This window comes from Dama dama, chromosome 8 (assembly GCF_033118175.1).
Source record: "Dama dama isolate Ldn47 chromosome 8, ASM3311817v1, whole genome shotgun sequence".
Classification (NCBI taxonomy): Eukaryota; Metazoa; Chordata; class Mammalia; order Artiodactyla; family Cervidae; genus Dama; species Dama dama.
Genome location: NC_083688.1, coordinates 519,331 through 543,115, shown reverse-complemented (window position 1 = coordinate 543,115; position 23,785 = coordinate 519,331). Strand labels below are relative to the sequence as shown.

General features: G+C 48.1%; 1 protein-coding gene across 2 annotated transcripts in view; it reads left to right on the top strand.

The window, feature by feature from the left end:
- The first annotated feature begins 7,442 nt into the window (after positions 1–7,442).
- The window catches only part of SPATA21 (spermatogenesis associated 21), a 28,490-nt gene continuing 12,147 nt past the window's right edge, over positions 7,443–23,785 (top strand). For both annotated transcript variants that reach the window (XM_061148003.1, XM_061148002.1), the window contains exons 1-5: positions 7,443–7,871; positions 8,254–8,342; positions 13,184–13,321; positions 16,413–16,484; positions 16,582–16,699. In XM_061148003.1, the coding sequence (XP_061003986.1) occupies positions 7,465–7,871; positions 8,254–8,342; positions 13,184–13,321; positions 16,413–16,484; positions 16,582–16,699 (824 nt within the window). In that variant the 5' untranslated portion in view covers positions 7,443–7,464. The remainder of the gene's footprint in view (positions 7,872–8,253; positions 8,343–13,183; positions 13,322–16,412; positions 16,485–16,581; positions 16,700–23,785) is intronic.

Here is a 23,785-nt window from a genome sequence, read left to right as displayed (position 1 = left end):
TCCCCCGTGAGGCGCGGGGTCTCCCCTCCCGGAAGCCAGGATGAGCCCAGGGAGTGGCAGGATCCCTCCAGAGTGGCCCGTTCCTTGAGCCGGGGCCGTGGGCATCTTTGTTCTAGGCTGTGTTTCCAGATGCTGAAGCGATGGACAGTGGCCCGCAGCCCTCACCAGCCCTGGGCGGGCCGGAGACCGGGCCCGGACACAGAGCCGCGTCAGAGGAGGGGTTTCCGCAGCTCAGTCCCCAGGAGCAGAAGCCTCCGGCAGGACCAGGGTGAGCTGGGGGCTTCCCAGAGAGCAGGTCCAGGAGAGAAGCCCCCTGTGGCCCACCCGGTGGGGAGGGAGAGGGGCGGGAACCCCAGACTAAGGTGGGTCTGCCCACTCACCCCTCCTGTACTTTTTCTCATAGTGCGACTCACACTGAATAATTATGTGTGCTGGTCTTTTGTCTGAGCTCCCCAACTAGGCCACAAGTTTCTGTGACGTGTAGTGTTCAAGGGGCATTTATGTGTCTTGTTTAACCTCAAAAACCCTCAGGGAATACCAATTGCCCCTTTAGTATATGCTTCGGACTGTGTTTAACCTGATGTATTTCTAGAAATATGCCCTAAGGAAAGAAGTGAAGATTCAGGCAAAGTTTTGTGTGCAAAGATTTCTCCTGGCACCTTATTTTAAAGGCTAAAAAAATTTTAAATGTCAGTGTGTGCTGTTGTTGTTGTTTAGTCACTCATTCCTGTCTGACCCTTTGTAACCCCACAGACTGTAGCTTGGCAGGCTCCTTTGTCCATGGAATTCTCCAGGCAAGAATACTAGTGATTTGCCGTTGCCTTCTCCAGGGAATCTTCCCAACCCAGGAATAGAACCTGCACTGGCAGGCGGATTCTGCCGCTGAGCCACCAGGGAAACCCCCAGTGTGTGCTAAATGCCCACAATAGGGGGATGGTTAAGTAAATTATGATTATCTATAAAATAGAGAATTTTATGCTTTCATTAAAAAACATGTTTATGAAAGATTTGGGGCATGGGAAAAATTTAGATTATACTGTTAATTGAAAAAAATATTGCAAAATTGTATTCGCAATATAATTGAAAGTATGCAATTATTTGAAGGTGATATTTAAACTAATCCCCATCAAAAATATGTATGTATGTCCTTAAGGAAGAAGCCTGGAGGAAATACTCCATAATATTATAGTGAGATCAGATCAACACAGATTCAAATCCAGACCTGTCAACTTTAGCTTAATGATCCAAGGCTCAAGTCTGCCCACCACTATGAATTCCAGTTCTCCTTGATTTTTCTTTTTTTCTAAAAAGCAATAAGTAATAATGAAAATATTAAATCCTAATCCTCTTAAACATTGACATCAAAGTGTTTGTGGTTGGAGGAATTCATGTTAGTCCTTCATTCTTTCTCCCGGGCATTAAGCATGCACCTGTGGTGTGCCTAGCCCTGTGTGGGTACCACAAAGAGGTATAAAAATATAAAACCCTGCCTCAGTTTGGGAGCTGAAGTATCCCTTTGTCTGTTCTCTCCAGGATGAAGGCGTCACCTTGGGTCCCCCAGGAAGGGCCCAGGGAGCTGCAAGCAGACCGGGATCCGCCCATGTCAGGAAGTGAGCTGGGGGTGCCCCCCAACAGGGCCCCTGCAACACAGGAAGGGCTGCTGCAGCAGGGCTCAGGAAAAGAGACTGAAGACCAACAGGGAAGCCAGGGGAACCCAGGGCCAGTGGAGGGTCAGGGCCCTGAGAGTCACCAGGTAATGTCCACAGAATCCCAGGCAGGAGGGGATGGAATGGCTGACCCGCAGGGGAGGTGAGGGAGCAGGGAATTGTTAGAGGCAGGGAGGAGATGGGGCTTCTGGGTAAAACTGAAAATGGGACATGCTGGGTTTAACAAAGCCCAATTTTTTTTTTTCTTATGCTAGAATGTTCTAGCAGCTGTTTTTTAGCTGCTGAGCTCTGTGGGACCCTTCAAGAGGTGGTTACAGTATGCACCTTTCCCAAACGTATTTGACTATAAAATATCTTTTATTTTTTATTTTAAGGTTTAAGGATTTTTTTTTTTTTAAAACAGCTTCATAAGGTACAATTGATACACAGTTGTGCATGCTTCAAGTGTACAATTTATTGTTCTGGATACTTGTGTATACCCACAAAACCATCACTGCAATCAAGAAAATAAACACATCTGTCATCCCCCCCAAAAAAAGTTTTCTGTGCCCCTTTGTCATCACTTCTCCCATTCATTCCAAGCTCCAGGCAACCACTGATCTGTGTTCTGCAGCTGTGAATTTGTATTTTCCAGAATTTTCCATAAAAGGAAGCATAAGTATCCATTTTTTTGGTCTTGCTTCTTTCACTTAGCTTGAATATTTTGAGATTCAGCTATGTTATTGTGTAGATCAATACTTTATTCTTTTTGCTGCTGAGTATTATTCCATTATATGGATAGGTCACAATTTCTTGTCCTACTTTATAGCACAGGGAACTATGTTCAATATCTTGTGATAAACCACAATGGAAAAGAATATGAAAAAGTGTGTTTATATATATATATATATATATATATCATTGAATCACTTTGCTGTTCTGTGGAAATTAACAAACAAAACCTGATTTCTTCATTCTTTCACCTATTGATGGACACTTGGTTTGTTTCAATTTTTCGACTATTACAAATAAGACTTATAGAAACATTCATGTCTGTGTGTACAGATACTTTCATTTCTTTTGGGCAAATAAATGCCTAGGAGTACAATGAATCATATGGTATCTGTATGTTTAATTTATTAAGAAACTGCCAAACTTTTCTCCAAAGTGGTTGTACCATTTTACATCCCCATCAGCAATGTATGAGAATTCCACTTGTTCCATATCTTCCCCCAAACTTGGTATGGCCTGTTTTTAATTCTAAGCATTCTAGTAAGTGTGTAGTGGAATCTCATTGTGGTCTTTATTTTCTTTTCCAAATGACTAAACATGTCAAGCATCTTTTCATGTGTTTATAGGCACATATTATGTATCTTTGGAGAAATGTCTATTCAAATACTTTGTGCATCATTTTAATTGAATAGTCAACTGTCTTTTCCATTCTCTCAATGGTGACTTTCAAAGAACCGAAGTCTTAATTTTGATGAAGTCTATTTGATCATTTTTTTCTTTATGGCTGTGCTTTTGGTGTTATTTCTTAGAAATCTTTACTTAACCTGAAGTCACATAGGATTTTATCCTGTGTTTTCTCCAGGAAGTTTTATTATTTTAGGTTTAACACTTAGGTTTATGATCCAGCTTGAGTTAATTTTTGTATGTGGTCTGAGTGTTGGATTGAGGCTCATTTCTTGCATATGGCTGTCCAGTCATCCCAGCACCGTTTGTTGGAGACTCTGCTTTCTCCCGAGCTTCCCTGGTGGCTCAGATGGTAAAGAATCTGCCTGCAATACAGGAGACCTGGGTTCGATCTCTGGATTGGGAAGATCCCCTGGAGAAGAGAAAGGCTACCCATTCCAGTATTCTGGCCTGGAGAATTCCATAGATTGTATAGTCAATGGGGATGCAAAGAGTCAGACACGACTGAGCGACTTTCACTTTGACTTCCCCCAACCGGGGATTGAGCCCATGCCCCTTGCAGTGGAAGCATGGAGTCTTAACCCCTGGACCACCAGGGAAGTCCCACACATTGTCTTGACTATAGCAACTTATTAAAGTCTTGAAGTCAGTTAATGTAAAAATCTCCTTTGTGGGGAGTACCATGAAGGATTCTTGTTCATTGAAACACCCCTTGAGAAATCCCATTTAAAGAGGATTGTGTCAGACACTCCCCTGGTGGTCCGGGGGTTAAGACTCTGCACTTCCATTGCAGAGGGTATGGGTTAGATTCCTGGTCTGGGAACTAAGATCTCACATGCCATGCAGTGTGGCAAATAAATAAATAAATAAAATGAAAAGAGGATCGCCTCACTTTTCCCAGGCTCCCATCCTACATGCACAGAGAAGCATGGATTATGACTTTGGGTAAGCCACGCCTCCTCTGGGCCTCAGTTTCCTCATCCCTCACAATGGCATAATTGACCCCTGCTTAGGGAACCTTCTAGGTGTGCTGGGAGAGTTCAGTAAGGTAATCCTTGCAGTGCTTGGACCAGAGTAACTGTTTGTCAGCTGGTCTCTGGGTGAGTGTTGAGGGCCACCTGGGAGCCAGGATGGGGCTCCCCATCTTGATGTCTTTGTTCTTGGCAGGACCCAGAGGGTGAGCCCATCCCAGGTCACGTGGCAGCCAATGAGTCAGACACAGTGCAGCCGACAGAGCCTTATTGCACCTTGGACAGCTGTGAACAGCAGCTGGAGGACAAGCTCCCCAAGGAGGTGGACACCCCACCCATCGGGCCACAGGGGGCTCTGCCAGAGCCTGGCCCAGGGGGACGTGAGGACAGTTCCCAGGAAGTAGAGTCCTTAATGCCTACGGCAACTCTGGAGGGAAAGACAGCTCACACTGCCCCACCACCCACGCCACGACCCGACACACCCAAAGCAAGGTAAGGCACCCCACCCCTCCCTGACCCCAACAAGACTGCTCTTCTGCTAGTTCCAGAGGAGGCGACTTCTAGTCCTGACAGCTCTTGATGCGATGTAAGACCTTGGTCAAACCGTGCCCCCCGAACCCCCGTTTCCCCATCTGTATAGTAGCTCTAGTACATAATTCTTTGCCCCATGGACCATTCTTCACTGGCCAAGTCCCCACAAGGGACGTGCAAGAATGAGGAGCCCCTCTGAGAGCAGAAGCCCAGGGGGTGAAACTGCGGCGGTGGATCTGAGTGTCCTGGAGCTGAGAGAAGGCCTTGTGAGGGCGAGCCTTGAGCTGCAACCCCCCTCACCTAGGGGTTCTCCCTTGTTTAGAGACGAGGCTGTGGAGATCCAGCCAGCACCAGGGCCTGCTCGTCCACCTGTAAGTAGAACCACAGTGGGGAAGGGAACAGGGAGGGGGGAGATCAGGACAAAGATGAAAGAGGCAGAAAAGGGGCAGTATTCACAGTCAAACTGGGGAAGGTGTGAGTCTGTGCCTGCGTGTTTCCATGAGTGTGCACACATGTGTGTGCCCACATGTGTGCATCTTGGTTGTGGGTCAAGGCTGCTGTTACACTCTGGAGCCCGCGAATTCACCCCAGGCCACAGTGGTTTTTTCCACATTGGCACAGATTTCTGCCGGCCAGCTGATCAGTCACAGCACACAACCCAAAGCTTCCCTGAATGCCTGGGAGACTCCCATCCCCTCCCAGTCATCCCCACCTCCAACAGCTCTCTCAATTCCTAATTCTTTAATTTGATTGGGCAACCTGTGAACACTTAGTCATCATCTGCCTGGTGGAAAGGTAGGTTGGAGAAAGAGGAATCAAAAGAGCTTTTAGGAAGTATAATTTACAAAAATATTGAACCACTATGTTGTACACTTGAAACTAATACCGTAAGTTGACTTTGAAAGTGAAAGTGTTAGTCACTCCGTTGTGTATGACTCTTTGCAACCCTTAACTGTAGGCTGTCAGGCTCTTCTGTCCATGAAATTCTCCAGGCTAGAATCCTGGAGTGGATAGCCATTCCCTTCTTCAGGGGATATTCCTGACCCAGGGATCGAACCTGGGTCTCCTGCCTTGCAGGCAGATTCTTTACAATCTAAGCCCAGAGGATTTTTTTTTTTTTTTTTAGAGAGGCTTTCAGTCTGGGGCCCAAGTGACACTAGTGAAGGAGAAGACAGAAAGAACTTGAGGTTCTGCTTTGGTCATGTTCTGGACAAACAGAAAGAAATACCAGGCGTATGTCTTGAGTTAGGAAGGAAAGAGAGGTCAGGATGCGAGATGTAAATATGAGGAAAACAGGGGTACACTCTAGGAGAGTGTACGGAGCAGGAAGGCATCTGAGGACAGACCACTGGTCTCCACCACATTCAGAAATGTAGGGACTTCTCTCGTGGTCCAGTGGTTAAGATTCTGTGCTTCCGATGCAGGGCACATGGGTTCAATCTCTGGTCAGGGAAGTGTTCCGCATGCCATGTGGCACGGTCCCCCAAAAGAAAACAAAAACAAACAAAACCAACAGAAATGGATCGAGAGTGAGGAAGTCAGTGAAGGAGGCTGCAGAACACTCAGGGAGGGAGCCAGCCTTGAGGAGGGTGGGGATCCGGAGAGGGAAGCCCTCCCAGAGAGACAGAGTGGGCATGCGTGTCTAGCACCGCTGAGGGCTCGGCTCTGAGGAGAGAGAGCTGATCACCGCCCTGCAGGAGTCTGGCTGGGGAGCAGGGCCAGACGCAAGCCTGGAGATGGGAGGAAAGCAGAGACAGGCGCAGCCAATCTTTCAGGGCATTCTGCTGTAAAGGTAGGGTACTGAAAGGCTTTGCAGTGTGGGGGTTTTTCCTGTCTGTCTCTTGGCTGCAGCGCATGGACTAGTCCAGGTGCAAAGCACAGGCCGAGGGAACACAGAGCCGCCTGGGCTGTGCAGTCTTGTCCACGGGCTCAGCTGTCCCACAGCATGTGGGGTCTCAGTTCCCCAGCCAGGAACTGAACCCGTGTCCCCCGTATTGGAAGGCAGATTCTTTTTTTATTTATTTTTTATTGGAAAGCAGATTCCTAACTACTGGACCAAGGAAGCCCTGAGAGTTTTTCTTTTAAAGAAGGAAGATAAGGGACACTCTGGTCCTGTGGTTAAGACACCAGGCTCCTAATGCAGGGGACACAGGTTCAATCCTTAGTTGGGAGCTCAGATCCCACATGCCACATGGTGCAGCTTAAAACCTTAAAGTAATAATAATTAAAAATTTTTAAATTAAAGAAGGAAAATAACATAGCGTGTTTACATGCTGACGGGCGTAATCTGGCGGAGAGGGCAGTGCTGATACTTTAGGTCAAGCAGGTGTGTGGTAACAGCTCCACCTTTGAACAGAAGAAAGGGCTGGGCTGGAGCCTGCATGGGGCGGCCTGGGTGGAGGCGGGCAGGGGACAGCTCGCCCCTCTCTGGGAGAGACAGAGGTAGGAGGTGCTAGATTTGCTGAACACATGGATGGGAATCGACTGAGGCCTGCCAAGTGGGAGTAGGCAGCTGTGTTGATAGGATCAAAGAGGCAGGTGCAGTCCTGTCCTCAGGGAGCATGCTTCCAGGGAGGGCAAGCCATGAGCTGGACAGGCTGCGCTGAGTGCACAGGAGGAAAGAAACAGGGATGAATTGGGGAGTTGCTCACTCAAGAGCATGGCTTGGAGAGCTGGGAGGGGCCCAGGTCGGGTGTCCAGGAGGACGTGGGGAAGGGGTCTAGAGGATGCCGGAGAGAAGCGGGCTCCCAGGGACCCGGAGGAGAAGGAGAGGCTGAGGCCCTGGGGTGCGTGGCCGCGAGCAACTCACGGGACCGTCCGGCTGGCCGGAGGCCTCCCGCATCGTCTGCCCGTCCCGTCCCCAGGTGGTGGTGGACACGGGAGCGAGGGAGCTGGACCCCATGCAGAAGCAGCCTCAGGAGCCCGCGGCGGCCCTGGGCGTCCAGGACCCCGGCAGCGCCCGGCCTGGCTTCATGAGGCGCCTGCTTGAGGTGGAGGAGGAGGAGGCCGCGCTTCGGAGGGCCGCCAAGGCCCGTGCCCTGCCAGGCCGGAGGTGCCCCCGGGCCCTGGGCCCCGTGTCTGCCCCCGCCCCCAGCCTGCCTCCAACCCTGCCTGCGGCCTCGGTCCGGGCCCCTGCCTCCACCCCGGCCTGGGCCCGGCCGCCCGCCCCTGCGCCAGTCCCTGCCCCCGCGGGGACCCCGGGCCCAGCTCCTGGGCCCGCTGCAGTCCTGCAGGTGCCCGCGTCGGATCTGGCCTGGAGAAGGACAGAACTTCTGAGCCACAGCGGGGAGAGGAGCCTGAAGGCACGGTAGGAGCCACCCCAGAAAGTGTCGGGATCCGAGCGCGGCCCCAGGGCCCCCGCATCCCCTCCAGACTCTCGTCCAGGCGTCGCGCCCGTCTGCCCCTCCTGTGTCCCCTCCACGTCCCCTGCCTCTCCCGGCTCTCTATCTCTCACACTGAAGCCCCTTCCTCATCGCCAACCCTGCTTCTCTTTCTAACCCGTCTAGACGCCCCTCACCTCTGCCTCGCTCCCCCGGGTCACTCACAGACTCCTGTGACCTCTCAAAGCCTCCCCAGGGTCCCTCCTATGACCCCCCTGCCCCGGCTGCCCCCTCGCCCCACCAGCTCTTGGGGTCCGGGGCGGGGGTGGGCGGCCGGATGTGCCCTGGGCCCGGCTTTGTCCTCTGCAGGCAGGAGCTGGAGGAGCGCTGCCTCCTCAAAGTGTGTCAGACCTGGGAGGAGAGGGCGGAGGAGCACCTCACCATGAAGCAGGAGGAAGGTGAGGGCGGGCTGTGGGGGTGCGGGGGGCGGTCCGGGGTGGGGGACGGGCCGGCGGATCATGCTGCTGCCCTGTGTCCGTCCCAGCCTGCGCTGGGCTGGCCGCGCGGCTCAGGGTGAGCCCTCTTCCCTCTTCCCGAGTTGCCTCTGAACAAACGGAGCACCTTGTTTTTGGAGGTGTTTCTGCCTCCTCCAGCACAAGCCCACTCTAGGTCCCCTGGAGAGGCCACGAGGGATGGAGGCAAGACTCCAGCGCCCCCTCCTGCGCTAGACCACCCCTCACCCTTTAACAGGACCGCCTGCCCTGAACACGTTCCTGACCAACATTGGGTCTGCGCGTGCGCTGGACAGCCCAGCTACTGATACTGGGCTGCTGTCAAGGAAAGGAGTGTTTACTGCAGGCGCCAAGCTAGGAGTCCAGGCAGCTTAAAAGGCCCAAATTCCCACAGCTTTCAGGAAAGCTGTTTAAGGACAGAGTGAGGGAGCGGGTCACAGGGTTCCTCATCAGTTCGTGGGCCTTCTTCTGATTGGCTGCTGGTGAGGTCACTGGGTGTCAACATCATCCACCTCATTCCAACCAGCTTGTGGTTGCAGTGCTTGTGGGCAGCTTATGGTTAACTTCTTCCACTTGGTGGGGGTGTCAGTATCTGCAAAACGGCTCAGAGGACAGGCTCAGATTACCTACAGTCCTTGTAGTGTAGTAGTGTTGGTCGCTCAGTCGTGTCCAACTCTTTGTGACCCCACGGACTGTAGCCTGTCAGGTTCCTGTCCATGGAATTCTCCAGGCAAGAATACTGGAGTGGGTTGCCATTCCCTTCTCCAGAGGATCTTCCCGACCCAGGGATCAAAGTCAGGTCTCCTGCGTTGCAGGTAGATTCTTTACCGTTTGAGCTACAGGGAAGACCCTTTAGTCCTTGAGGAGGAACTAAAGTTCATTGACCTTATATGTCTAAACTAGTATTATTTGGTCTTGTTGGACTGTTTTCCCTTCCTGCATTTTCTCACTTCTCTGACTGAATCCATTCTTTGGGACTCGGGAAGGCATAAGAGGCTAAAAGTCTACAAACAAGAGGCAGACAGAGGACACAGTGCAGAGGGGTCTGTCCCAGGAAGAGTCCCTAGGGTCCTGTTATACACAGCTCCCCACTCATCCACCACGTCCCACCTCCACCAAGAAAATTAAAAGCCTGAACGCCCACCTTGGGCGAGGCGCCCTTTGCTCCCCAGCGTCCTTAGCTCGGGCCCCATGACTCCGCGTACCTGTGCTATGAGATGAGCACCTGCACTTCCTCTGGGCTCTGTGAGTGGCCTAAGCCACTGTGCACACCTGTAACCCAGCCGGCTGGCCCTGGCCTTGGATGGAGGGTGCGTGCCCTCTTTCCACCCTGCACTCCTCCCCACAGTCTTAGCCCCAGGCAGGGCCGGGGGACCCCTCCTGCCTTCCCTGAATATGCTCTTTGGCTCCCTAGGGCCGGGTCCTTGAAGTTCACTCTTTTTTAAAAATGTTTTTCATTTGGCTGTGTTGGCTCTTAGCTGCAGCACACAGGGTCTCTTGCACCAGGTGGGATCTTTCGTTTCAGTGCACGGACTCGAGCTGTGGGGCGAGGACTCCGGAATATGTGGGCTTGAGTAGTTGAGTGTGTGCACTTAGCTGTGCCCTGGCATTTGGAATCTTAGTTCCCTGACCAGGGATCAGATTCACGCCCCCTGCATTGCCAGGTGGATTCTTAACCACTGGGCCCCCAGGGAGGTCCCTCGCTCCTTTCAGCTTTAAAGCTCTTTACCCTTTCTGGAGGGCTTTTCTAAATCCAGCACTCATTGCCCCACCTCCTTGAGCCAAGTTCACAGACAGCCTGACACGCTGGCATAGATACCCAGCATCCTCCTGGGACTCTCAGCCCTGCCTGGTGAGGAAAGAGCCGGTTACCTGCCCTGATGGTCCAACCACCCTACATTTGAGATGATCTTAAATGAAGGCTGTTCTGTTTATCCCCTTTTTCAGCCTGCCTGCCTGTGGCAGCTCACCACTTACTCCAACCCTAAGCCCAGCCCTACCTCTTCCCCACATTTCAGTTCTGTGTGTCAGAGGCTTACAAGGTCTATGATGTCCCAAGTGCTGAATTAATACAACCTCTCTGGGAGGGCGTCTTGTTGTTCTGTCTCTCTGTTGTTCAGTCGCCAAGTCATGTCCAACCCTGCGACCCCATGTATTGCCACATGCCAGGCTTCCCTGTACATCATAACTCCCGGAGTTTGCTCAAACTCATGTCCGTTGAGTCAGTGATGCAATCCAAACATCATCTTATCCTCTGTTGTCCCCTTCTCCTCCTGCCTTCAATCTTTTCCAGCATCAGGGTCTTTTCTAATGAGTCAGCTCTTCTAATCAAGTGGCCAAAGTATTGGAGCTTCAGCTTCAGCCTCAGTCTTTCCAGTGAATATTCAGGGGTGATTTCCTTTAGGATAGACTGCTTTGCTCTCCTTGCAGTCCAAGGGACTCTCAAGAGTTTTCTCCAGCACCACAGTTTGAAAGCCTCGATTCTTTGGCGCTCAGCCTTCTTTATGGTTCAACTATCACATTCGCACGTGACTACCACAAAAACCATAGCTGTGACTATTATGGACCTTTGTTGGCAAAGTGACATTTCTGCTTTTTAATATGCTGTCTAGGTTTGTCATAGCTTTTCTTCCAAGGAGCAAGCGTCTTTTAATTTCATGGCTGCAGTCACCATCTGCAGTGATTTTGGAGCCCAAGAAAAGAAAATCTGCCGATGTTTCCACTTTTCTTCATCTATTTGCCATGAAGTGATGGGACCAGGTGCCATGATCTTAATTTTTTGAATGTTGAGTTTTAAGCCAGCTTTTTCATTCTCCTCTTTCACTCTCATCGAGGTTCTTTAGTTCCTCTTCACTTTCTGCCATTAAAGTGGTATCATCTGCCTATCTGAGGTTGTTAATATTTCTCTCAGCAGTCTTGATTCCAGCTTGTGATTCATCCAGCCCAGCATTTTGCATGATGTACTCTGTCTACAAGTTTAATAAACAGGGTGACAATACACACCTTCACCTTGCACCAGGAATACCACCAATTTAGGGCACCCCTGCTATGTGCCAGGCACTATGCTAAGTTCTTTATAGCCAGGTTCTCATGTAATTCTTAAAACAGCCTTGACATACTCCTTTCCCAATTTTGAAACCAATCTGTTGTTCCATGTTCAACACTATCTGCCCATCTTATAGATAAGAAAGTTGGGGGTCATAGAAGTGCTGTGACTTGCCTACTGCAACTATATTAGTTTGCTTTGGCTGACATAAGGAAGTACCATCAACTGGGTGGCTTAAAAGTTACTTTCCCATAGTTCTGGAGTCTAGAAGTCCCAGACTGGGGTGTTGGTATGTTTGGATTCTTCCTTTTCTCTTTTTTGGTTTGGTCTCTCCTGGAGCCTCCCTCCTCGCTTGCAGGTGGCTGCCTTCTCCTGAGTCGTGCCTTTCCTGTGTGTGTGCATCCCTGGTGTCTCTTGTGTGTCCAAATTTCCTCTTCTCTTAAGGACACCTCTTAGGTCGGATTAATGGGCTCATTTTAACATAATCACCTTTTTAAAGGCATTATTTCCAAATACAGTCACATTCTAAGACAAGTGGGGGTGGGCAGGGCTGGTGTCAAGGCTTGAATACCTGAATGTAGGCAGCGTAGCATGTGTAACAGCAACTCTGATTCTCAGCAGATGGTGGAGCCTGTCTCATCACCAGGCCTGTTGATTCTCACCTGGATTGTGCTGTGAGCTGTGAAACCAGCCCCACCCTTGTTAGGACCAGGACATAACTTTTCTATCAGTTGACGCTGCTCTGGAACTTAGAGTCCTGGGACTGAGAAACATCCTTCTGGGTCCTCTGCTCTGGTCCAGACAAATGAAGTTACCTTCGAGGCTGTGCTTAGTTGCTCGGTCCTGTCCAACTCTTGGTGACCCCATGGACTGTAGCCCACCCGACTCCTCTGTCCATGGGGATGCTCCAAGCAAGGATACTGGAGTGGGTTGCCATGCCCTCCTCCAGGGGGTCTTCCCAACCCAGGGATTAAACCCAGGTTTCCCACATTGCAGGTGGATTCTTTACCATCTGAGCCACCAGGGAAGCCCATCTTAGAAGCTATGTCCATCCAGATAAGTAACGGTTATTGCCCAGTTGCTAAGCCGTGTCCAACCTTTTGTGACCTCATGGACTGCAGCACGCCAGTCTTCCCTGTCCTTCACTATCTCCCAAAGTTTGCTCAGATTCATGTCCATTGAATTGGTGATGCCATCTAACCATCTCATCAGCTGCCACCCTCTTCTTTTGCCTTCAGTGTTTCCCACATCAGGGTCATTTCCAATGAGTTGGCTCTTTGCATCAGGTGGCCCAAGTATTGGAACTTCAGCTTAGAAGTGTAACTGCAGAGCCCCAAAGTCAAGGCACAGACTCAGAGTCAAAAAGATCTGTCTGGTGCTATAACCTCTGAGCCTCAGTTTCCCCATTGGTACAAGGAAATAGCATTCTACTATTAAGAGTTTGTTGTAAGAATTACGTGAGAACATGGCTGTGAAGAACTTAGCATAGTGCCTGGCACACGGCAGGGGTGCCCTGAGTGGGCGTGCTCCTGGTGCCGGGGAAGACGGCCCGCTGCGCCCTTGGTCTGACCTTGTACTAGAGAGTGAGGTGCGTCTGCGGACCCTGCTCCTCTGCGTTTCACCCTTGTGGTTAACGTATCTCTCCACTCAGCCATGAGGTAGAGGAGGCTCACCCAGGGGTGCGTTGAGCGGATGGGATGCATGTTAGAGACAGGAAATGACCACACCCCACCCACCCCAGCCTTCCGCAGCTACTTTGAGATCTTCAACAGTCATGGCGAAGTGGACGCGCAGAGCCTGGAGAACATCCTGCTTCTTGTGGGCATCTCCCTGACGCCGGCCCAGGTGGAGGGTGCCCTGAGGAGCGCTGACATCGACGGTGAGTGCGCGGAGGCTTCATCCTGAGCCCTGGCAGGATCAGGCTTGCTGGTAGCGTTGAGACCTGTGCAGTCATACAGGGCTCTGTGACAGGGTCTAGACTTTGGTTCACTGCTTTGCTGTTGCGGTCTAGAAATTCTTGATAATTTTTGACCGAGGGGCCCTGTTCTGCATTTCTTTTTTTTTTTTTTGGTTGCACTGGACCCTCATTCTCTAGTCACAGTGCTTGTGGGCTTCTCTTGTTGTGGAGCATGGGCTTAGTTGCCCTGCCACATGTGGGATCCTAGGTCCCCGACCAGGGATGGAACCTGAGGCTCCTGCATTAGAAGGTGGGTTCTTAACCACTGGACCACCAGGAAAGTGCTACATTTTCATTTTGCTCTGGGCAAATGCAGATAATACAGCTGGTTCTGGCTCCCAAAGTTAGTGATTCCTGAGGACCTACTCAGTGCCAGGTTCTGGAGACCCAGAGATGACCAAAACCTAGTTCCTGACCCTAACATGTAGGTTATCTCTTGAGAACACTCCTCCAGGACATTACGTGTGCTCCATCCGACATTCCTCCATGACCTGGTCCCTCATTTTACCAGCTGTATGGCCTGGGACAGGTCACTGAAGTTCATCACATCTCAGTTTCCCCGCCTGTAAAATGGGGCTTACAGCAGTTACCCATCTCACTTAGCTGCTGAAAAGATCGAATGAGGTAATCCAGGCAAAGCACTGAGCACAACGCGTGGTACACAGAATGCATCCAGGAGACACTAGCTGCTGCTCTCATCCGTTCTCTAAATATGTTTTAGCTGCCTGTGGTGTGCCCGTTCCTGCGCTGGGCACTGGAATAAAGGGATGTGTGAGACCTCTGAGATCTGCCCTCCAGATGCTCTCACAGCCAATGACACAGAAGGAGGAGTTACCAAAGGCAGCAGTGCTTAAGGTGGCTTGGGGGAAGGGATGAGGGAGGAAGGCTTCCTGGAGGAGGTGATGCCTGAGCCAAATGGTGAAAGATTAAGCAGGAGTTAGGCAGGAAGAGAAGGAGGAAGAAGGGCATTCCTGGTGGCAGAAATAACTTCCACACAGGGCATAGGGCACAGAGTGAGGAGCACTGTCCCTTCGTGTGGTTTGGTTGACTAGATGCAGGGAACACAGCAGAGCGGTGGGGGCCTGGGCTCCGGACCCCTGAGTGTCAGCTCTGCTTCCTCCATCACTGTGTGAGGGTGAGTCCTCACTCAAGCTAGGCTAGGCACTGGCCTCAGTTTGGCCCTTGGGTGATCCCAGGCAACAGCCTGTTTTTGTCTGTGCCCCAGGCCTTATCTATGACAGGGGATTAGAATATTAGTGCCTGCCGCTCCCTGCCCCCTGCCCCGAGGATGACTTTAAGGATTAGGGACCATTCATTAATTTGTCAAGTAGTTGAAAGAACTGGCATCTGGTCCCATCTCTTCATGGCAAATAGAAGAGGGAAAAGTGGAAAGCAGTGACAGATTTTATTTTCTTGGGCTCCAAAATCACTGTGGACAGTGACTGTGGCCATGAAATTAAAAGATGCTTGCCCCTTTAAAAGAAGGAAAACTATGACAAACCGAGACAGCATATTAAAAAGCAGAGACATTGATTTGCCAACAGAGGTCCATATAGTCAAAGCTGTGGTTTTTCCAGTAGTCATGTATGGATGTGAGAGTTGAACCATAAAGAAGACTGAGTGCCAAAGAACCGACGCTTTCAAATTGTGGTGCTGAAGAAGACTCTTGAGAGTCCCTTGGACTGCAAAGAGATCAAACCAGTCCATCCTAAAGGAAATCAACCCTAAATATTCATTGGAAGGACTGATGCTGAAGCTGAAGCTCCAATACTTTGGCCACCTGATGTGAAGAGCCGACTCTTTGGAAAAGACCCTGAAACTGGGAAAGGTAGAAGGCAGGAGGAGAAGGGGATGACAGAGGATGAGATGGTTGGATGGCATCACTGACTCAATGGACCTAAATTTGAGTAAATTTCAGGATCTAGTGAAGGACAAGGGAGACTCGTGTGCTGCAGTCCATGGGGTCACAAAGGGCTGGACACACCTTAGCGACTGAACAGTAATAAAGTTGAGAGAGCATTTCCCAAGCACCTCCTCGTTTTTAAGTCCTGAGGACACAATACAGGATAAAACACCCAGTCCCTGCCTACCAGAGCTTCCGTGAAACCCCAAGTCTTATGAGTGTGTGGTTGAAGTACAAGTGTTTTATGAGAATGTTCAACTGGGAGTCTGACCTACACTGGTCTGACTTCCCTCAGGAAGTGGTGGTCAAAGGAAGCATTAAGGGAAAGAGTTGGAGGGAATTCCCTGGTGGTCCAGTGGTGAGGACTTGGCACTTTTACTTCTGGGGTCGGAGTTCAATCTGTGGGTGCAGAACTAATGTCCTGCAAGCTGTATCGCATGGCCACAAGAAACAAAAACAAATAAGAAATGAAGAGTTAGTGTGTGGTGGAGAGAATTCTGAGATGAGAAGGCAGCGCATACAGAGGTGTGTATAGAGGCCCGGAGCAGGGGAAGAGGGGACCCGGTGGGAACAGGTTGGTGCTGGGGGAGTTCGGTACCTGGCGAGGCTGCAGACAGCTGACAGGCAGGTCCAGCAGACCTTTGAAGGCCCAAGTGGGAACACTGTAAGTAAAGATGTGTGCTCATGCAAGACTCACACACTGTAATAAGCATTGCCAACATTTGTTGAGCATATGTTTGTGTTCATGGCCCTATTCTAAGTGCATTGCCTCCATTTCTCTCCCTTGAGAAAGGCGTTATGGTCATCCTCACCCTATTAGACAAGAAAACTAAGTCTTAGTTGGGCTAAGAGACTTGGCCAGGGTCACAGAGATAGTGAGTGACATGAGCCCAAACTGCTGCTTCTAGAACCTTCTGGGAGCCTCTAACCCAGGAGATTTTAATTTTTTTTCCTTCTACTTTCCTATGTGTCCCGCACTTTCTACATCCACTATGTGTTACTTTTAAAATCAAATCCAACAAGTAAATGCTAATAGCCACGCCTGGGTTGCAGTGTCCGAGCCTGCTCTGGAAGGCCCCTGCCCACTCTGTATTCTTCTGGCCTCCACAGGAGATGGTCATGTGAACTTCAAAGACTTCTTGACCGTGATGACAGACACCAGGCGCTTCTTCTGCTCTGTGGGTGAGCAGTGGTGAGCCCAGGGCACTCAGAACGGGGGCGCGGGCAGGGCATCCCAGGGTGTCAGATGGTAACGGCAGCCACCATCCCATGTCCCCAGAACAGAATGCCCTGATGGATATGGCTCCTCCAAATCCCCATACTCTGTTCTTTGAGATCCTGTCCCTGCTGGTTGAGATGCTGGCCTTACCCGAGGGAGCCTTAGAGGAGATCACCAGGTGAGTAGATCTTGTCCTTGTGGCTGGAGGGTTGTGGACACAGAAACAGCACCTAGCCTTTTGGCAGAGGAGGATTTTGGATAGTTAGGACTCTTAGTTGCAAGTGAAACACACATAAAACTGGCTTATGCAAAAGGGGAATGTATCGGCTCACATCACTACTCGGGGCTTCAGGAATGGCTGGATCCAGGAGACCAGCTGATACCATTCAGGCTTTATCTCTCCTGCTCATCTCTGCATTGGCTTCAAGCTCAGCTAGGCTCTTCCCACAGTGAGAAGGATGGCACCTGGCAGCCCTTACTCATACCCTCCTTGTTTTGCAACCTCAGCAGCAAGAGGAATACCTTCTTGCAGTACGCATATAGCAATCCCAGAAAGAAAATGTGACAGAGCCTGTTTGGGCTGGACAACAAGAGATGGAAGCCTCCCCACATTTCCAGAATGGGCTGGTGGGTAGTCCTTCTCATCTAAGAAAGAGATGGCTGTGTACAAAAAATGACATGAACACTTGAGGGCTAGAAGCAGAGGGTCGCTCTTACAGCGCACAGAGGCTTGTCTCTGTCGTTCGGAAAGGTGGATAATTTTTTCCTACCACAGACCAGGCCTTTTCCAAAGAAGCCAGAAGAGGGGGAATGATTACATGTGTTTCAGCAACACCAACTTAGCAAACCCCAGAGACAAGAGATCTGTCTTCCTCCTAGCATCTCTAAATCGCTAAACATATACAACCCTGAAGATGGCAAATGTATAATTTAAAAAGCAATAAAACAAATTCCCATGTATCCATTTCTTCCATTTAAAAACAGATAATTTCCAATCATCTTGAAGCCCCTGAGTGCCCTACCCTAACCACAGAGTACTTTCTCATAACAAGAACCAACCCTTATTCATTTGCTTTTTGTTTTAAAATCTCCCTGCTTATTTTCCCCCATGTCATTCATTGAAAATTTCAAATGTATGGCAAAATTAAAAGAATTTTACAGTAAACAGTTATATGCCCACCACCTAGATTCTACTGTTGCCATTTTGCCATTCTTTTACCTATCCATCCCTCTATTCTTCAATCTGTATTGTTTTTTATTCATTTTATAGTAGATTATAGTCATTTCCCTCTAAATATGTCAGTATTTTGGGCTGGGCAAAAAGTTTGTTTGGGTTTTTCATAACATCTTAATGAAAAACTTGAACGTACTTTTTGACTAACTCAATACACATCATGAGCTAATGATCAATATTTGTATAGAACTTCCGCACCCCCATCTTTTGAGTTTCATATAATGTACATTTGGTGAAATGCACAGATCTTAAGTGTATCATTTAGTGAGTCTCAACAAATTCCCACACCCCAGCAACCTGAGCCCCTGTCAAGTTATACAGAATTTTACTATCATTCCAGAAAGTGCCCTCATGACCCTTCCCAGCTGGTCCCTGAAACGACACTTCTTTTAATTTTTTTTCCATCACAGATTGGTTTTGTCTGTCTTATAATTTCATATAAATGGAAACAAAAAAGAGTACAGTCTTTGGTGTCCAGCTTCCTTCACTCAGCATAATGCTTTTCCCCCCAAACTTTAATATTTTTAAAAATCTTGTTTATTTACTTGGCTGTGTCAGCTCTGAGTTGCGGCGTGCAGGATCTCCCGTTGCGGGTGTAGGATCTCGCGTTGCGGCGTGCAGGATCTCGCGTTGCGGGTGTAGGATCTCGCGTTGCGGCGTGCAGGATCTCCCGTTGCGGGTGTAGGATCTCGCGTTGCGGCGTGCAGGATCTCGCGTTGCGGGTGTAGGATCTCGCGTTGCGGCGTGCAGGATCTCCCTTTGCGGGTGTAGGATCTCGCGGTGCGGCGTGCAGGATCTCGCAGTGCGGCGTGCAGGATTTCGCGGTGCGGCGTGCAGGATCTCGCGGTGCGGCGTGCAGGATCTCGCGGTGCGGCGTGTAGGATTTCATGTTGCGGCGTGCGAGCTCAGAAGTCGCAGCGCAGCCTGACTGTGCGTGCGTGTGTGCTCAGTTGCTCCAGTCGTGTCTGACTCCCTGTGACCACATGGACTGTAGCTGCTGCTCCTCTGTCCCTGGGATTCTCCAGGCAAGAATACTGGAGTGGGTTGCCATGCCCTCCTCCAGGGGATTTTCCCTACCCAGAGATCAAACCCATGTCTCCTGCATTGCTGGTGGATTCTGAGTGGATACCCACTGAGCAACCTGGGAAGCCCATGACTATATCACAGTATAACCTGTTTGTTCAGCAGATGGACATTCGGTCTATGTTCAGTTTCCAGCCATGGTAGAAACAGTGTGAATATTTCGTATCTGTCTCCTGAGACACCTGGGCAAGAGTTTCTTCAGAGCTGTAGTTTTGAAATTTTTTGATCTAGGAAATCTGTTAGTATTTTTTATATTTGAATTTAAGACTGAGACATCTAAAAAATAAATATCTATTTATTTAACAAAGATAAGGTATGTGACATGGTACAGGAGACAGGGATCAAGACCATCCCCAAGAAAAAGAAATGCAAAAAGGCAAAATGGCTGTCTCAGGAGGCCTTACAAATAGCTGAGAAAAGAAGAGAATCGAAAAGCAAAGGAGAAAAGGGAAGATATAAGCATTTGAATGCAGAATTCCAAAGACTAGCAAGGAGAGCTAAGAAAGCCTTCCTCAGAGATAAATGCAAAGAAATAGAGGAAAACAATAAAATGGGAAAGACTAGAGATCTCTTCAAAAAAATTAGAGATAACAAGGGAACAGTTCATGCAAAGATGGGCTCAATAAAGGACAGAAATGGTATGGACCTAATAGAAGCAGAAGATATTAAGAAGATGTGGCAAGAATACACAGAAGAACTGTACAAAAAAGATCTTCATGACCCAGATAATCACGATGATGTGATCACTCACACCTAGAGCCAGACATCCTGGAATGTGAAGTCAAGTGGGCCTTAGGAAGCATCACTATGAACAAAGTCAGTGGAGGTGATGGAGGTGATTGGAGGTGATGGAGGTGATTCCAGTTGAGCTATTTCAAATCCTAGAAGATGATGCTGTGGAAGTGCTACACTCAATATGCCAGCAAATTTGGAAAACTCAGCAGTGGCCACAGGACTGGAAAAGGTCAGTTTTCATTCCAATCCCAAAGAAAGGCAATGCCAAAGAATGCTCAAACTACCGCACAATTGCACTCATCTCACACGCTAGTAAAGTAATGCTCAAAATTCTTCAAGCCAGGTTTCAGCAACTGTGAACTTCCAGATGTTCAAGCTAGTTTTAGGTAAGGCAGAGGAACCAGAGATCAAATTACCAACATCCACTGGATCATTGAAAAAGCAAGAGAGTTCCAGAAAAACATCTACTTCTGCTTTATTGAGCATGCCAAAGCCTTTGACTGTATGGATCACAATAAATTGTGGAAAATTCTGAAAGAGATGGGAATACCAGATGACATCACCTACCTCCTGAGACACCTGTATGCACGTCAGGAAGCAACAGTTAGAACCAGACATGGAACAATAGACTGGTTCCAAATAGGAAAAGGAGTACGTCAAGGCTGTATATTGTCACCCTGCTTATTTAACTTATATGCAGAGTACATCATGAGAAATGCTGGGCTGGATGAAGCACAAGCTGGAATCAAGATTGCCGGGAGATATGTCAATAACCTCAGATATGCAGATATGGCAGAAAGTGAAGAACTAAAGAGCTTCTTGATGAAAGTGAAAGAGGAGAGTGAAAAAGTTGGCTTAAAGCTCAACATTCAGAAAACTAAAATCATGGCATCTGGTCCCATCACTTCATGGCAAATTGATGGGGAAACAGTGTCAGACTGTTTTTTTGGGCTCCAAAATCACTGCAGATGGTGACAGCAGCCATGAAATTAAAAGACACTTATGCCTTGGAAGAAAGCTATGGCCAACCTAGACAGCCTATTAAAAAGCAGAGACATCACTATGCTAACAAAGGTCCGTCTAGTCAAGGCTATGGTTTTTCCAGTAGTTATGTATGGATGTGAGCATTGGACTACAAAGAAAGCTGAGTGCCGAAGAATTGATGCTTTTGAACTGTGGTGTTGGAGAAGACTCTTGAGAGTCCCTTGGACTGCAAGGAGATCCAACCAGTCCATCCTAAAGGAGATCAGTCCTGGGTGTTCATTGGAAGGACTGATGCTGATGCTGAAACTCCAATACTTTGGCCACCTGATGCGAAGAGCTGACTCATTTGAAAAGACTCTGATGCTGGGAAAGATTGAGGGCAGGAGGAGGGGACGACAGAGGATGAAATGGTTGGATGGCATCACCGACTCAATGGACATGGGTTTGGGTGGACTCTGGGAGTTGGTGATGGACAGGGTCGCAAAGAGTCGGACACGACTGAGTGACTGAACTGAACTGAACTGAACCTCATTACATGATAATCAAAAACATTTTAAATAAAAAAAAAACAATACTTTCCAAAACAAACAAAAAGGTTAATGAGAAGAATGTCATTGCTTTACAGTATCAAGAATCTCTTCAGTGTCTGGAGTAAAAGAAGGCTGGATTTTCATATCTGCTTCTGCATTCAATCTGTTGCAATCTGTTTTTTCAGTTAAAGAATATGAAGAAATCATGTATCACACAAATAGGTAATTGGAAAAAGTATTTTAATAGTCTTTTCATTTAATAGCCACATATCATGGAGATTATTGTTTTGTTTTTTACTTTTTGGAGCAAGCATTTAATGAGGGACATTTCTTTGAAAACAAAAGAGAAACAGAGGTTAATGGGAACAAATTGTCAACTCAGTTTTTGAGTCCAGAGGGCAGTAATTTCGAGGATTCTTAAGTGTCAGGCTCAAAGCATCTTTAGATGGGGTGAGAGAATTCCCTGGTGGTCCAGTGGCTGAGACTCTGTACTCCAGTGCAGGGGCACAAGTTCAGTCCTTGGTTGTGGGACCTGGGATCCTGTGAGCCCTGAGGCTCAGCCAAAAAAAAAAAAGGATAGTGGAACAAGGCTTGCTGGCGGCTCTCAGGAATTTTCTGGCTTGCAGTTCAAATGTCTTTGGTGATGGCTTCGGGTGTTTTGGTGAACTAACAGCAGCAGGCATTCAGGTTTTTATACATAATCTGTTGTGATGTTTTCCTTTTGAAGTTTGTGTTAAGTTGCTTTATCTTGCAGGGCACTGGGGGAAAGGGCTGTCCTAGTTTTTAGTGATGCCAGCTCAGGAGGGTGGGAGGCAGATGAGCTTACAGATACGATACATGAAGTGGCAGGAGGCAGTTTATATAGAGGACAAAAGGCTCAAAGTAAGTGAACTGTCCTGCAACCGACAAAGGTGTGACAGCTTTTGTTGAAACAGAATTTTTCTCTCCATAATCACGCCCATTTTTTCAAAGAAAATCAAAGTAAGACTAATTTGTTTGTGAAAAAAAGTCTAGTCTCATTAAGCATGGCTAAATTTTTTTAAAATTGATTTATTGTTTTGTTATTGAAGTGTAGTTGATTTACAATGTTGTGTTAGTTTCAGCAAAGTGGTTCAGATATATATAATATTTTATAATTTATATTATATATAATAATTGGGACTATATATCATCATATATAATGCATATATATTAGGTGCTAGGATTGGGCTCTTTAACTGTGAAAGCCCAGGTCCGATCCATGTTCAGCAAAACATCCTGTACGCTGCACTGCACAGCCAAAATACAAAAGTTTTATTTTTTTATTTTATTTTTTTAAAAGTATATATATATATATTTTTAAAAAGAAATCACAAAAGCAAAGAACATTCAGTTCAGTTGAGTTGCTCAGTGTGTCCGACTCTTTGCAACTCCAGAACTGCAGCACGCCAGGCCTCCCCGTCCATCACCAACTCCTGGAGCTCACTCAAATTCATGTCCATCGAGTCGGGGATGCCATCCAAACATCTCATCCCCTGTCATCCACTTCTCCTCCCACCTTCAGTCTTTCCAAGCATCAGGGTCTTTTTCAATGAGTCAGTTCTTCGCATCAGGTGGCCAAAGTATTGCAGTTTCAGCATCAGCATCAGTCCTTCCAATGAATATTCAGTGTTGATTTACTTTAGGCTTGACTGGTTGGATCTCCTTGCAGTCCAAGGGACTCTCTTAAGAGTCTTCTCCAACACCACAGTTCAAAAGCATCAATTCTTTGGCGCTCAGCTTTCTTTATAGTCCAACTCTTACATCCATACATGACCACTGGAAAAACCATAGCCTTGACTAGACGGACCTTTGTTGGCATAGTGATGTCTCTGCTTTTTAACATGCTGTCTAGGTTGGCCATAGCTTTTCTTCCAAGGAGCAAGCGTCTTTTAATTTCATGGCTACAGTCACCACCTGCAGTGATTTTGGGGCCCAGAAAAATAAAGTCAGCCACTGTTTCCACTGTTTTCCCATCTATTTGCTATGAAGTGATGGGACCAGATGCCATGATCTTAGTTTTCTGAATGTTGAGCTTTAAGCCAACTTTTTCACTCTCCTCTTTCACTTTCATCAAGAAGCTCTTTAGTTCTTCACTTTCTGCCATAAGGGTGGTGTTATCTGCATATCTGAGGTTACTGATATTTCTCCCAGCAATCTTGATTGCAGCTTGTGCTTCCTCCAGCCCAGCGTTCTCATGATGTACTCTGCATATAAGTTAAATAAGCAGGGTGACAATATACAGCCTTGACGTACTCCTATCCTGATTTGGAACCAGTCTGTTGTTCCATGTCCAGTTCTAACTGTTGCTTCTTAACCTGCATACAGATTTCTCAGGAGGTAGGTGACGTCGTCTGGTATTCCCATGTCTTTCAGAATTTTTCAGTTTGGTGTGATCCACAGTCAAAGGCTTTGGCGTAATGTATAAAGCAGAAGTAGATTTTTTCTGGAACTCTCTTGCTTTTTCGATGATCCAGCAGATGTTAACGATTTGATCTCTGGTTCCTCTGCCTTACCTAAAACTAGCTTGAACATCTGGAAGTTCACAGTTGCTGAAACCTGGCTTGAAGAATTTTGAGCATTACTTTACTAGCGTGTGAGATGAGTGCAATTGTGCGGTAGTTTGAGCATTCTTTGGCATTGCCTTTCTTTGGGATTGGAATGAAAACTGACCTTTTCC